Genomic DNA, 13404 nt, shown 5'->3' on the forward strand with positions numbered 1-13404 from the left:
TTTGTCTGGCCTCCAAAATTGGGACAGAATCCTCTTCTATGGTTTGAAGCCACCCAGTTTGCAGTGTTTAGTGAAGGCAGCCCCTGGGCAGCACATGACTCTCTTTGCCCTACTTGCTCCCTTCTGCATCCCTTTTTGCCCCTGTTGCCTCATAGCTGCCCTCAGGTCAGGACCAGCTCTGCATGCCACCACTGTCTCCCACCTTTGTATACTTCTTAGGTTCTGGGAGGGCAAGCACAGGCATGGGCATGGGTGTTGAAGGGAGCAATAAGTCTTCCTCCTGTGCCCAGGCCTTCTGCAGCTAACATGGCCTTCACGGTGCTTACCACCCTCTTTTCTGACTTGCCGGCTGTCTGGGTTTTAGGAGACTCTTCCTCCCTCTCTGGCCTCCATGTGCCTGACCCAGGCAGATACTCACGGGAGATCAATCCAAGCATGGGGTGCTATCCGGTCCTCCTGGAGCTGGTTATTGCTGAGTACAAGGGAACTGAGGTTGTGGCTGCCACTCAGCACATGCTCAGTCACCTCCTCGATGAGGTTGGTACCCAGGTGCAGCTCCTAGGGCCAAGGGCCATGATGAGGGTCCACCTGCCACTTTTTGTCAGTCAAGCCAGAACCTGGCTCTGGCTGTCCCCCTTTTATCCAGCCCTGTCTGGAAGTCATACATCATCATCTCTATGATATTCAGATTCATGGTTTTATGTGCAAAGAATTCCAGGAACATCTTTCTATTAGGCCATGGCTCCTCAGAGACCTTTAAGACCCATCTCTAGAGAGTACCACCAAGGGGAATGGACTTTCAGGGGACTGGTGACCCCAAGAGGATATGGACCTTACTCAGGAACACCCAATGGATCCAGAGTCCAGGAGGCCCAAGTCTGGGCTTTGAGAAAGTTAGCTCAAGCACAGTCTCTGAAGCCTGGTGACTTCCATTATAGAAATCCCCTGATGGTTTACTCTGGTGATTTAACTGTAATAACATCACCCTCACTCTCATCCTAGGGTCTCCTATCTTACCTGTAGGGATGCTGGTAAGCCAGGTGGGATGGTCCTCAGCCTGTTCCGGTCCATCCTCAGGTAGAGCAGGCTATGGAGGGGCTGGAAGGCCAATGAGGAGATGTCCCCATCATGCAAATGGTTCCCTTCCACTTCCAGTGTCAACAGTTGGCTGAGTCCTGTAGGCCAGAAAGGGGTTCAGTGAGTGGACCAACCATGGTACTCCCTCATCTCCACCCTTACTTGGCTTCCCAGCTTCCCAGGCCCAGCCCCTTTTCCCGTACCTCGGAAGCTGCTGCGCTGCAGACTCTGCAAAAGGTTGTCATTGAGTTTGAGCTCCTGCAGGGAGGCAGGCAAGGTGGGCACTACAGACAGCAAGTTTCCATCCAGGTTCAGCCGCTTCAGCCGGATCAGGTTCTGAGAGGAGAGAAGAGCTGGCTGGGGGCTGGCATGCTGCTGGTCAGGATGTAGGCCTTGGAAGTGGCACTGTAGCTCAAGTGCTAGAGTGCTCGCCTTGAGCTGAAGAGCTAAGGGACAGCGCCCAGGCCCAGAATTCAAACCCCACAACCGACAAAAAAAAAAAAGGATGTAGGCCTTCCTGGACATGGCTTTGGGCTTATCTTAGCCAAGGGGCACCTCTATTTGGTTATATTGTGGCTTCCTCATTCCCACTGGGACCAAGCCTGTTGGGGGTGGCCTGTTTTCCCATATTGATGCTGCTTCCAAGGTCCCAGAAATAGATCATACACCCCAGATCACAGGAACTATCATGTTAGGTGCTTCCTGTAGTACCTCCTGCCAGCCTGACCCCCAGCATTTCCACTGTGCAGCCCAATGCAGAGTAACAAGCACCCAGGTAATAAACATCTGAGACCTGCCAGGCCTCCTCCAGACCCAGGAGACTAGGTGGAGAAACTGTGGCATACCTTGAAGGCATGGGGGTGCAGGCCTCGAGTGTGCAGTCTGTTCTTGCTCAGGTCCAGCCACTCCAAGTTGGGAAGCCCCAGGAATGTGTGAGCTGGGATCTTGACAATTTCATTCTCTGTACACAGAGAGGCAGCCATGTCCTATGCCCCCCAGCCCCCTGCCCTTGGCTACTCCGTACCTCCCCCCTCTCCCCGCTCTTATGGAGAAGACAGGGCTTCTGATTGTCTCAGGTGAGGGCATCTTCTCAGTACTCACCAAGACCCATGGGGAGGATGAGCTATGCCCTGTGCGGTGGGACAACCACACTGGCTGGGGAGTGCCTAGAGAGCGAGGAAGCCAGTGGAAGAGCACAGGCACACATCCTTTCCACCCTTGCTGCAGGGGTGAATGCTAAAACAGGGGCCACCCACCTGACAGGTAGAATGTGGTCAGGCCAGGGTCACTCAAGGCAGGAACATGCTTCATTTTGACATTGCCACAAGCAATAGTTGCCTGGGCCAAGAGGCATGAAGCTGGCAAGGAGGGCGTGGCCTGCTCCAGGGTGTGCAGGTCTGTAAACCTAGGTGCATGCCCTTGCCTGCTTGCTAGCCCCTTTTGCCCATGGCCTGTGGTTTTGGAGCTTCTGCAGCTATTGCTGCTGCTGCTGCTGCTGCTGCTGCTGCTGCTGCCGCCCCCGCCTCCCTGGCCTCTGCTGTAGTCCTTCTGCTGGTTCAAGGCCCCTGGAGAAAGAGTGAGGCAGTCTTGGCTTGGTCACCAACAAGGGCTCAACCAATGGGCAGGGCCTTGAGGCTGGGAGGGGTGAGTGAAACTGGGAGGAGACATTGCTTTGGTGGGTTCTTCTCCCTTGGCCACAGAGAATAGGGCAGGACTTGAGCTAGTGACACTAGTGTGAGTGATGGAGGATGGATAACGTCTTGGCCACCTCATGGTTACTATATGGCCCCATCACCCCTAGCAGGCATTACCTGGAGCTATGTAACCAGGCCAGTCCTCACCTTTGGGCAGCCTTTCAGTGTTCGGACCTCTTCTCCAGGTTTCCTGACCTCCTGTATTCCTGCTCCAAGTCTTCTTGGTAGCCAATACCCTCTCCGGAGTCCTGTTGGTCTGCAAGGGCCTGAGCTTCTCAGTCTGGGGTTTTTCTGCCCTAGCCCCCAGGACAGAAGTGGCCTGGGAGTGACCCTGCTCAGTGCTTTGCCCCTTGTTTTGCCCCTGCTCCTGCCCTGAGGCCACTGGGGGAGACCTCTTCCGCAGCCATGTCCTGTGGGATGTCTTCCGGGCAGAGATAGATGGATCCTTGCGTGTGGGCCAAGCCTGCCACCAGTACAGCTGCTCATCCTCATGTCTGTGTGAGTCACCACTCCTGGGGTTGGGTTTCACTTGACCTGCAAAAGAGTCCATATGGGCTAGGGTGGCTAGGAACGCCCCCCAGCCATGGCAGAGGGGCCTCACCTCCTCTCCCTCGAGTGGGGTATTCACTGTACCCTCCCTTTCCGCTCAGACCACCTCTGCTATCTCTCCTCTTCTGAGGAACACCAGAAACAGTGAGGAGAGAAGAGAGGGAAAGAGGTTATCTGGGAAGAAAAGAGAAAAAGAGAAGGGAGGCAGAGCAAGAGAGTGAGAGAGCACAGAGCCTTACCCAATGGGTAGCCTCATCTGGCAGTGCTGCCTGCTTGGCAGAATTGAGAAAGCTCTTTTGTGCTCTTCGTTAGGACAAAGCACAGGCTGGGCCTAGTCTACAGAGCCAGGAGAGTTTCAGTAATAGCCTTAGGGCTGAGGACCTCATGTACTTAGAGGATCTTGGGTTCCTCCTCCCATCACTCCCCTCATAGCCTGTCAAGGACAGAGGAGTGGGGTGTCTCTTCTGAGTACCCCTCTAATCCTATGCCCCATGTAGGCAGGGACCCTGCATGGGCCTTGGGGAGATGAAGGGGTTGCTGCCAGATGGCATTATTGGCTATTGGGAGAGACTGCCCCAGTGCCTGCTGGGAGATAGAGGTTGTTGGGAGCTAGACAAACCTGAAGGCCAGCTTGAGGAGTTGACAGCCACTTCAAAAGAGGGACAGAGGCTGGGAAAGTGGCTTAGTAGTAGAGTGCTTGCCTTGCATCCATGAGGCTCTGGGTTCAATTCCTCAACACCACATAAGCAGAAAAATCTGGAAGTGGCACTGTGGCTCAAGTGGTAGAGTGCTTGCCTTGAGCTGAAGAGCTGAGGGAAAGTGCTCAAGCCCACAATTCAAGCCCCACAACCAACCCCCCCCAAAAAAAGAAAGGAAAAAAGAGGGACCGAATTGAACTATATAACTTGAGGGTAAGGATGGGAGGGGGAAAAATAAGAGGTAATGCATGGAAGGGATAACATTGATAATTGAATTTATGACCTGACTTATGGAGTTGAAATCTGTTTGTACAACTACTTTAATAATAATAATAATAATGGGCACTAAATGCAAAACTATTGCATTACAATCTTAAAAGTAAAAGAGAGGTGGTAATCCCTGGGACCTCCCCTGCTCCTACAGCCTGGAGCCCCCTGCTCTGTCTTCAGGGGAGGGGTTCTAGATCCATACACCAACCCCTCCTGCCATATGCCTGGAGCAGAAGTGTGACCACCAAACAAAACACCAACCCACCAGCCTATGAGACAAAGGTCAGAGTCCTTGTTCCAGAACCCATTGAGCCAAGCTCTGCCTGCCCTCCCCCCACCCCCGAAGGCTCTACATTCTCAGCTCCCCTTCCCTCCCACCCCCAGTTCTCCCTGTCCTGGAAGGCTTCGGGGCAGCCAGCTCAATCCCCTGTCCAATGAACCCTGGTCCCTTCTGCAGCCCCTCCCCTTCCATGTCCCATCTTACACAGTGGGCCCAGGCTTCCCAATCTGCAGTCCCCTTTACTTTCCAGAAGGGGGCCTTCCTGAGGACATGGGTCTCTCCTGGCTTTGCCTGAGTGCCCCAGGTGGCACTCTCAGGGCAATTGGCTTCCTCCCCTCCTCCCCAGCCCAAGGGGTACTACAGTAGTCGGACAAGGCACTCTTCTTCTGCTGGTGCCAGCTACTCACCGTTGGAGGACCGGGACTGGCTGAGTGGTAGCTGCAGGGTAGGCAAATCTAGTGGGGTCTGTGGGGCTGTGGTCTCTGTCAGGTTCAGCCCCTGGTTTGCCAGTGCCCCCTCAGAGCAGCACCCCATCCAAAGAGCCAAGATGAGGAACAGCATACCCTTCATTGCCTCCATGAGCATGAAGAGGTATAGGAGGTGGAGTGATGACCACGGTGGGTGGGACACTGACACACACAGAGATGGGGGACGGCTCGCAATAGTCTTGTTCCTGCTTCCTGAGTGCCAGTCCCTAGCTGTGTAGCTGGGAGCTGCCCTTGCCCACCCCAGCATCCCTTCTGCCAAACAAACACCTCTCTGGGCTTGTCCCAACACCCCAATGTACTCTGCTACCACCCGAGGAGAAAGACAGACATTCTTTCGCAAACCTGAGTGATCCTGCTTTTCCTGTAAGGCCTGCATTGATTCTTCACTGGCCCAGGCCCAGTGGCCCCCATGAATAGGGCTTCTGTCTCCACATACAGCAGGCCTGTGAGGCCCACCATGGAGCAGGATGCCCAGTGCACACTGCCAGCTCCAACCTCCATGGCTGGGAAAGGAGAGGGGCAAGGGCCTCCTAGATCGCAGGAACAGAGGGCAGGTGCCAGGGCAATGGTGAGTCTGGCTTCTATATAACCTACCAACCCCCATGGGCTTCTTCTATAGATATCAGTAGAGGAAACAGAACATGTGGCAAAGCATGGGGAATGAACATGGACCTCTGCCCTTATAATCCAGTGCTACCGGGGCTCAGGCTTGACTTGGGATGGGACTGGCTCCTGCTTCTCCTACAAACTTTCTGCCTGCCATTCCCTCCCACTTGTTCCCTCCAAAATGGGGGAGGGATGGGTTGGAAGTTCTGTGGCACCCCGATTGGGAGTTCTATGAACCAGGCACTACGTAGGGAAGCCATCTTACAAGTTTCCCCCAGACTCCTTAGCCAAGATCCTTATGCCCCAGGTGCCCTGCTACCTCCCACAACACTCTGGGTCAAAGGGGTCTCTATAGATCAGGATGGCACGAGGCAGAAAGGATGTTGGGCCTGAGAGAAGACACTGCTGGGTAGGGACAAAGGAGTAGATAGCAGAGCAAGAGGCAAAGAAAAGGGGATGTCTATACAGCTCCCCAAAAGATCATTTGGAGCAGGGCCTGTGCAGCGACAGCCCCAAATCCATCTATGAGAGCTGGGGGCAGCAGGCAGCTGGGGCTGGCGGCCGCGTGGAGCTCACCACATGGCTTGGCTCCTGGGGCCAGCATTGAGGAAGCTTTTCCTACAGTCCTGTCCAGTGTTGACTTATGTTTGGAAGCGATCTGAAGCCATGAGTTAATTGTGGGCCAGGCTTGGGTGGAGGGGAGAAGGGGAAGCAGTGGGTGAGGGGCAGAGGCCAGGCACGGTGTTTGGGTATTCAGGTATCCTGAGGTCCTGAGGGAGTGTGAGCAAGCTAAGGTAGGGAAGGATTCTTGCAAGTGGGGAGCAGCCAGGGCACATGGGAGTAACTGCCCTGAGGAGCCCCCGCTCCATCCTGCTAAGAGCCACACAGGGTCCGCAGTCGCCTCTCCCCACTTCCGCATGCAGAGCTCTGGTTTATGGCCTGAATTTGGGACGGTGCCACCCATGGACCAGAGACAGGGACTTTGTGAGTAATGAGCAAATGCCTTGGGAGCCAGGGATGAGGCCACTAGCTGAGTGTGCACCCCGTGGGTGACATAGGATGGCCCGCACCCAGCATTTTGTCTGGAGGGGCGCTGCTGAAGCTGGAGGAAGGAAGCCCTTAGGCAAATGGGGCGGGAGGTGTGCCATCGTCAGTCACCAAGACAGCAAGGCTTGCCAGGAGACCCTTTTTTACAGAATGGGTGATGGGGCTCCACACCCATCACCGAGTCGCCTAGTCCAGTCATCATCTGAGGTGACCCTGGGATGAGAGCCCTCACTCTGCCCCTCCCCCTGCCCAGGGATGGATTCTGGAATCCTGGCCCCCTACCCATTTCCCCTGTTCTCACCGCTCCCCAGGCGCTGACTAAACATCCTGCCATCTGGTTCCCATTACTTGGGATGGGGGTGGGGGAACGCTTGCTCCCAGGTTTCTCTGGCACAGCTAGGCTGGAGGAGGGAGGGCCATCTCTTCCTACCACCTAGACAGGAAGGGCTAAGGCCTAGGGTCATCTCCATTTCTAGGTCCCATGGAGTACTGTCCTGCCTGCGCTGCCCTTGCTTGAGGAACCCGAGGTGAATCTGAATAGGCACCAGAGGAATGGTCTGCCACCTACTCTTTCCTGCTGGGATACCAAGTGCTCTCTGAGACCTTGAAGGAACCCCCCACAGAGCAGAGCCAGCCCGTGGGGGGCGGGCAGGGAGGGCTCAGCAAACCCAGAGATTCCCAGCAAGTTTCTGTCTGCCCTCGCCAACCCCCCCCCCCTCCTCCCAAGAGCTCATTTGGATCAAGTGCTGAGCCAGGCAGGGCCTCAGGCCAGCACGGATCCTGAGCCGATGTCTGGAGCGGAGGGTGGGAGAGGCATTGGGATTTTCCAGGAACCAGGATGAGGCCTGGGGGTTGCTGGAAAGAGTGTTGGGCTCCTTGCTCTACTAGGGACTGCCTGGCTATGTGATCCTAGGAACAGAACAAGCCTCCTTGCTCAGTGCCTCAGTGATGAAAACACTGTCCTTAAAAAGTTGGAGAATCTGAGAGCAGGCAGGGAGGAGAATCTGCTATGAACACTGTAGTTTCCAGATGCCTAACTTGTAAGGACAAGAAAGGGACTCCCCTTCCCTTCCTTTCTCTCCCCCACCCTACTTCCCTTCCTTTCCTTTTTCTTCCATATGGCTTACTCCCTCTTGCGTATGCTTGCGCGCACGCACACACACACACACACACAAACACACACCCCCTCTGCAACTTGAATCAAATTGGCAGGAAAGTGACAAAGGAGAATGACAAAGCAATGCTTCCCGTCCCTCAAGTCTCCTTAGAGCTTCATGTACAGAGGAGAACTCTCCTCTCATCAAAGGAGAATGGGAAGACATTCTTTGCTCATGCAACATTCTTGAGCGCCTGCTCACTTGGTGAGTACATTGGGACTCTACCAGAAACAAAGGGGCTGGCCCTGGTAGCTAGAAGAAGCAACACTTTCCACAGGGACTTAGATGAGGACCGTGAGAAAGTGACTTGGGCAGAGATATGAGTAAAGAGGACAGAGCCATGCAAAAGGAATTCCAGTAAAGAGGCTTCTACATAGGAGGGGTGTTCCATGTAAAGGCACTAAGGCAGAAAAGGGTTTGGTCTACTTTGAGACGCAGCAAAGAGACTAGATGTTGCAGCAGTCTGAGTGAGCAAGGTGTCTAAAAGTGGCTGGCTAACGTTACCTTTATCCTTGCAGACAAAATGAAGCTGGCTGGGCTGAGGGTATGGCTCAAGTGGTAAAGTACTTGCATAGCAGGTGCAAGGCCCTGAGTTCAAACTCCAATACTGCCCAAATAATAACAGTATAATAATAATAATAGAAAATGGAGTAATGAGGGTGTTAAAATAAAGAGCAGAAAACGAATTCAACAGACCAGATCAACTTTAATGGAAAGTTGAAGAGGGATGTCAAAGTGACCTGAGGAGATTTAGGACACATGAGGCATAATGGGGCAGAGGTAGAGGGACAAAGTAGGATCATGGGTGGGGGAGGGGGAACAGGGACTGAGGTAGTTGGATGGCTCAAAGAGTTTCCAGAGTTTAAACAAGTCTCTGAGGCGCCCACCACCTGCGGGGGTCGGCGAGAATGGGGAGAAGTGGGCTTTCATATTTAGATTAAAATTCTGGGCTGGAGATTGGGCTGGAGGGTAGTCAGTGGGCCAAGACATGAAAACAATTTTGAATTATGAGAACAAAGTAGATTCCCATTAATAATACATACATAAATATATAAATAATACAAGGTGGGGAGGGGGAGAAAGGAACCACTGTGGTTTCCTCACACAATTGGACATTTGATAAAAAGGGACCCTTAACAACTCTGAACCCTGGGCAGCAGGGTGGAGCACAGATGTGTGCAGGTGGCAGAGCCAGGCAGGGGACAGGTGATAGTTTGTGGTCCAGGGGAGAAGCCCAGATGGGCAAAGTGAATGGCGCAAGCCAACCTCATGCCTGCCCTATCTCGACAAGTGGACTTTGAAGCTGCTTTTTAGACTGGCCAACTTTCTAGAAGAAACTTCCAGATGTTTGTAGAACTTACAACCAAGACTCTTCTGCTTGGGTCCATGGCAGAACAATGGTTCAGTAGCCCTTGTCACACCCTTGGGACTCTCCAGAGAGGGGAACAGGCACATTCTTGAACCTCCCACATCTTGTCTGAGTAAAATGTATGTGTACATGTGTGTACATACAAGGCTTTCCTGCACACACACACACACACACACACACACACAGGCAAGTTTCAGGGTAAAAGCAGCTATGTTGTATGTCAGGAAGGGGCCTTACTCCTTAAAAGCTTTCAGACGGAAAAAGACAGACTTTCCGTGTCCTCTTCCTGTTGCCAGCAGCCCTTCCCTAGAGGAAACTGGTTTTGTTTTAATGTCATTGAAAGCTCAGAGGATCTGCTCCCAATTAAAGGACTTTGCTTGCAGATGATTTTGTGAGCAGGCAATTCCGATTGGGACTCACAGACTCATCCTCTGGGCTGCCTTCCTGGGACCAGAGGCAGGGGGAAGACAGACAGGCAGAAGGATGGACAGACAGACACAGACCATGATGGCTGGGGATAGGACAGAGGGGAGTGAGAATCACCAATCCCCAGGGTAGAGGACCCCAGGCCTTCACATGCAAGGTGTGGGAGGTCGTGGGGCGGGTGCCAATGGAAGGTGGCCTAGAAAGGACCACGTACAGCATGGAGGACTTGGAAATAAAGGTTCTACTTGGCCCACATGGCTGGTGGAGGCCGCAGAGCCATGGTGTGGTGAGGACCACTGGCTTCTCATCTTCCGTCCCTGCCGGAAATTCCAATTGATTCCTCCTCCAAAACGTGGGCTCAACTTGACTTGGAAATCTGGGCTGCCCCTTTAGGTGGGCCTCAGGCAGAGGACAGAGGGCTGGGCAGAAATTGAGGCTTGAGACTTGACTGGGGAGGCAGGGAGTAGGCGAAGTGGATCACCTCCTCCCCCAACCTGGCCCTCCAATTGGGCACGTTTATGTTCCAGTTCTGGCGCCCGCGTCTCCAGCTCCAGACGCATGTGACTCAGCCCTGTTAGCCTTGCCAAGCCGTCTAGACCCAAGAGTCTCCCTGCGGAGGGGGGGGCAGTGTTCGTGCAGGCCGCTGGTTTCCCTTTTCTTCCATTGCCTTGGCTAAGCCTCGTGCCTGTGCAGCCATGCATCTCTACGCATTCCAGGTAGCGCGTGACTCTGAGACTTCAGCAAATGGAGTGTGGGGCTTGGGGAGAGTGCCTAAATGCAATGGACCCCGTCCCACGTGCATGTAGACTAAGGAAGACCTCAGACCTTGCCTTCTCTTTGCCTCCATGCCTGTTTCTACATTCCCAGCTGCCCATCCAGCCCACAGGCCAGGCCCCGTCCATGTCTAGCAAAGGCTACCACAGACCCTAGGGACCTTCATTGGCCCTGGGAGCAGGCTGGGGTAGCATGGGGTCCATGAACTCAGATCAGTTCCCAGCCTCACTTCTTTACTCTGCCTCATTTCTCCCCTGAACGACTTGCTTCTTCACATTCATGATAAGCTGCCCGTCACGTAGCTGAACTGTTTCCCTAAAATAGCACACACAAATACACATACACACACACCTTTTCTTCAAGAGCACGTATTTGGTGTTCACTGCCCATACTGGGGAGCATCAGGGACAGACAAGTTGTTCAGAGTTATTTGGGGCTTTGGCCCCCAAAGGCTGTCTGGGCCCCCATTGCCTGCTGGCTCTGGGTAGCTACAGGTACAGAAGCTCCTCCTCAGGTGGAACCCTGACCCTTACAGGTGTCGGGAAGTCGATCTGTTCTCTCCTCCTCAGCAGAAACGGAAAGCCTTGGACTCCAACCTCCTTTGACCAGGGCTGACCCACTGGGGATCCTGGCTGGTTCCCATTGCAACAGCCTAGTGCTCTGAGGCAAAGAGGCCAACGTCATGAGCACAACTACTCCGCCATACATTCCTGAGCTATTTGTACAGATGGAGGGGACTCACATGTCTCCGCAGCCCTCTAGCTCATCCCTGGCATGGCGGGGCCAGTGCCTGGCCACTGCTCTTATTTCCCAGCCTATTTGCCAAGCGTTGATATGTGGCTAAGACCCTGCTGGGACCCATGGCCAAGTTTTCCTAACAATCAAGACGTTGGTTCTCACTACTTCTGATAGCCAGTTCTGCTCAAGGCCCCATGGCCTCCCCTACAAACTCTCTTGGAGGTTGTAGGGTCCCAAAGTCTCCCAAAACAGGCCCTTAACTTACTCAGGCCTCTCACTAGGTAGAAATGCCCTTAAAAATCCACCCATTCCACTGTAGGAGTATATCCCTCCCCATTCCCACCCACCTCTCCAGGCTTGCACACCTTCCAAGACAGGGAACTCCCTCCCTTTCCAGGCATCCAGCTGGTGTTTAGATAGTACTTTCCAGAAAAAGTACTTCCTTGTGTTGGACTCAAGTCTATGTTTCCAGAAGTTTATCCCTGGGCCCCTTCTCCTCCCTTCCTGAGAGGCCCATCACCCTCTCTGTTCCCGCAGCAGCCTTCATAGCCTTTCCACTGAAAGATGCCACATCCTCTCCATGTGCCGCTCTATGACCTCTCCAGCTGGTTTGCACCCTTCAAGGCCTCACTGGGACCTCTGTGTCCTACCCAGGGCCACAGACTGAGCTGCTCACTTGAGACAGGCCTGCTTACTGTTCTGACTCCTTGGAACTGGGTGGAGAAGGGCGGGTGGGGGGGGGCTTTCTCCCAGAATACACAGGGGCTGATTTCTTCCCTATTCCTCAGGAGTAAAGGAGATGGGGAGTATCGGGGAGGGGGAAGTAGCCACATTGCCGTGGTTTCTCCCACCAAATTCCCCAGTCCTCGGAAAGATCCACAAGAAAAACCCACAAGAATTTGAATGTCTGGGCTGAGGCCATGACTGAAATGAAATTTTCTAAAAAAGAAAGAAGAAAAGCAACAACAGAAAGGGAAGGAGGAAAAGAGTAGAAGTTAAAAAAAAAAACATCCTCCCAAATCAACAAGTCAAAGCTCTTTACAACCCTTCTCTTCCAAAAAGGACCTAAGACAACAAACAGAGGGTGAAAAGGGGTCTTAAGATGCTTCACTGGGGGCTTGGGCCCTGGGCTAGGGCTGCTGACCTTTTTTTTCCTCCAGCTTTCTTTAACTCAAGTGTGGAGGCTCCGTGACCTCAGAAGAGCTCGAAATTCCAAGTCATTCACTCCAGATTGAGTTTCTACCCCTCCAGCTAGGCTTGGGTCAGGGCCTCTCTTCCTATCAGCCCCAGGCTCCTTCCTACTCTCTCCTTCCTGGACTATAGTTGCTTTCTAGCACATTCATGATGCTTTCGATCTCTTGAACTTGATCTCTCAATTCCCTCCTCCAGGAGATATCAGGGTAGTGCACACATGAGGGTCAGATTCTGTCCAGCTCCAATCAGCTGTTCAAACAGCAAGTGCCAGGGTTGAGGGTCAGCAACCCGGGCTTTGGAGTTTCATAAAGGATACACAAACTTCACTCCTCATTCATTGACTTTGAGAGATCTGGGAGGTGCAGGAACATCTGTAAGTGGACAGAGCAGGCATGAACTACATGAATATCCATGAAGGCCAAAGGCAGGCTAGGAGAATGGGGCTCCAGGGCAGGGCGGGGGGAGCAGGACCTAGCACAATAATATTAATATTTGCATGGTGCTTTTTACCTAGGAGGTATTATCGTAGGCATTTCATAGGAATTTCAGGCCATGCCATCCTCGTCAGCAAATCATCCCAGTTGGGTAAAGACAACAAAGTGCAGAGAGGTTAAGTTACTGGCCCAAATTTACACAGCTAGTTAAGTGGTAGCGCCAGATTTAAACTTAAGAAATTACCCTCTAACTCTACCGCGAACGAGGGAACCAGGAGATTAAGCCTGGCACTGGAAGAGGACCACTGAAGTCCCAGGTCTCTTTCAGAATCCCAGGCTCCTTTCGTTCTTGTGGGTGGGGATCAGATGCAGCCAGGAAGAGACCAACTAAGGCTGGAGCGCCCTCTTCCGGAGGAATCTATCTCCTAGGAGACCCGAGCCGTAACGGTCTGCTGGACCGGCGACAGCTAGGGTCCAACTTCAGCCCTTCCGTTTTCCCCGCCTCCAGCTCCACCCCCTTGCCACGGTCCGCCCCCAGGGTGGTGCGTGCGCAGGCCGCCGGCCGGGCCGCAACCCAATGGGAAGACTCGGTGCGGAAGTGGG

The 13404-nt window shown here is 53.5% G+C and overlaps 1 protein-coding gene across 1 annotated transcript in view; it reads right to left on the bottom strand.

Annotated features, from left to right (window-relative positions):
* LOC106000117 (extracellular matrix protein 2-like) overlaps nucleotides 1–5138 on the bottom strand; it is an 8807-nt gene extending 3669 nt beyond the window's left edge. Inside the window, exons 1-6 of the mRNA XM_013035317.1 lie at nucleotides 4976–5138; nucleotides 2334–2642; nucleotides 1923–2038; nucleotides 1281–1413; nucleotides 1018–1175; nucleotides 419–558 (exon numbers count right to left, since the gene is read on the bottom strand). Of these exons, the coding sequence (XP_012890771.1) occupies nucleotides 419–558; nucleotides 1018–1175; nucleotides 1281–1413; nucleotides 1923–2038; nucleotides 2334–2642; nucleotides 4976–5138 (1019 nt within the window). The remainder of the gene's footprint in view (nucleotides 1–418; nucleotides 559–1017; nucleotides 1176–1280; nucleotides 1414–1922; nucleotides 2039–2333; nucleotides 2643–4975) is intronic.
* Between the last annotated feature and the right edge of the window lie 8266 nt (nucleotides 5139–13404).

This window comes from Dipodomys ordii, unplaced genomic scaffold (assembly GCF_000151885.1).
Source record: "Dipodomys ordii isolate 6190 unplaced genomic scaffold, Dord_2.0 Scaffold209, whole genome shotgun sequence".
NCBI classification, from domain to species: domain Eukaryota; kingdom Metazoa; phylum Chordata; class Mammalia; order Rodentia; family Heteromyidae; genus Dipodomys; species Dipodomys ordii.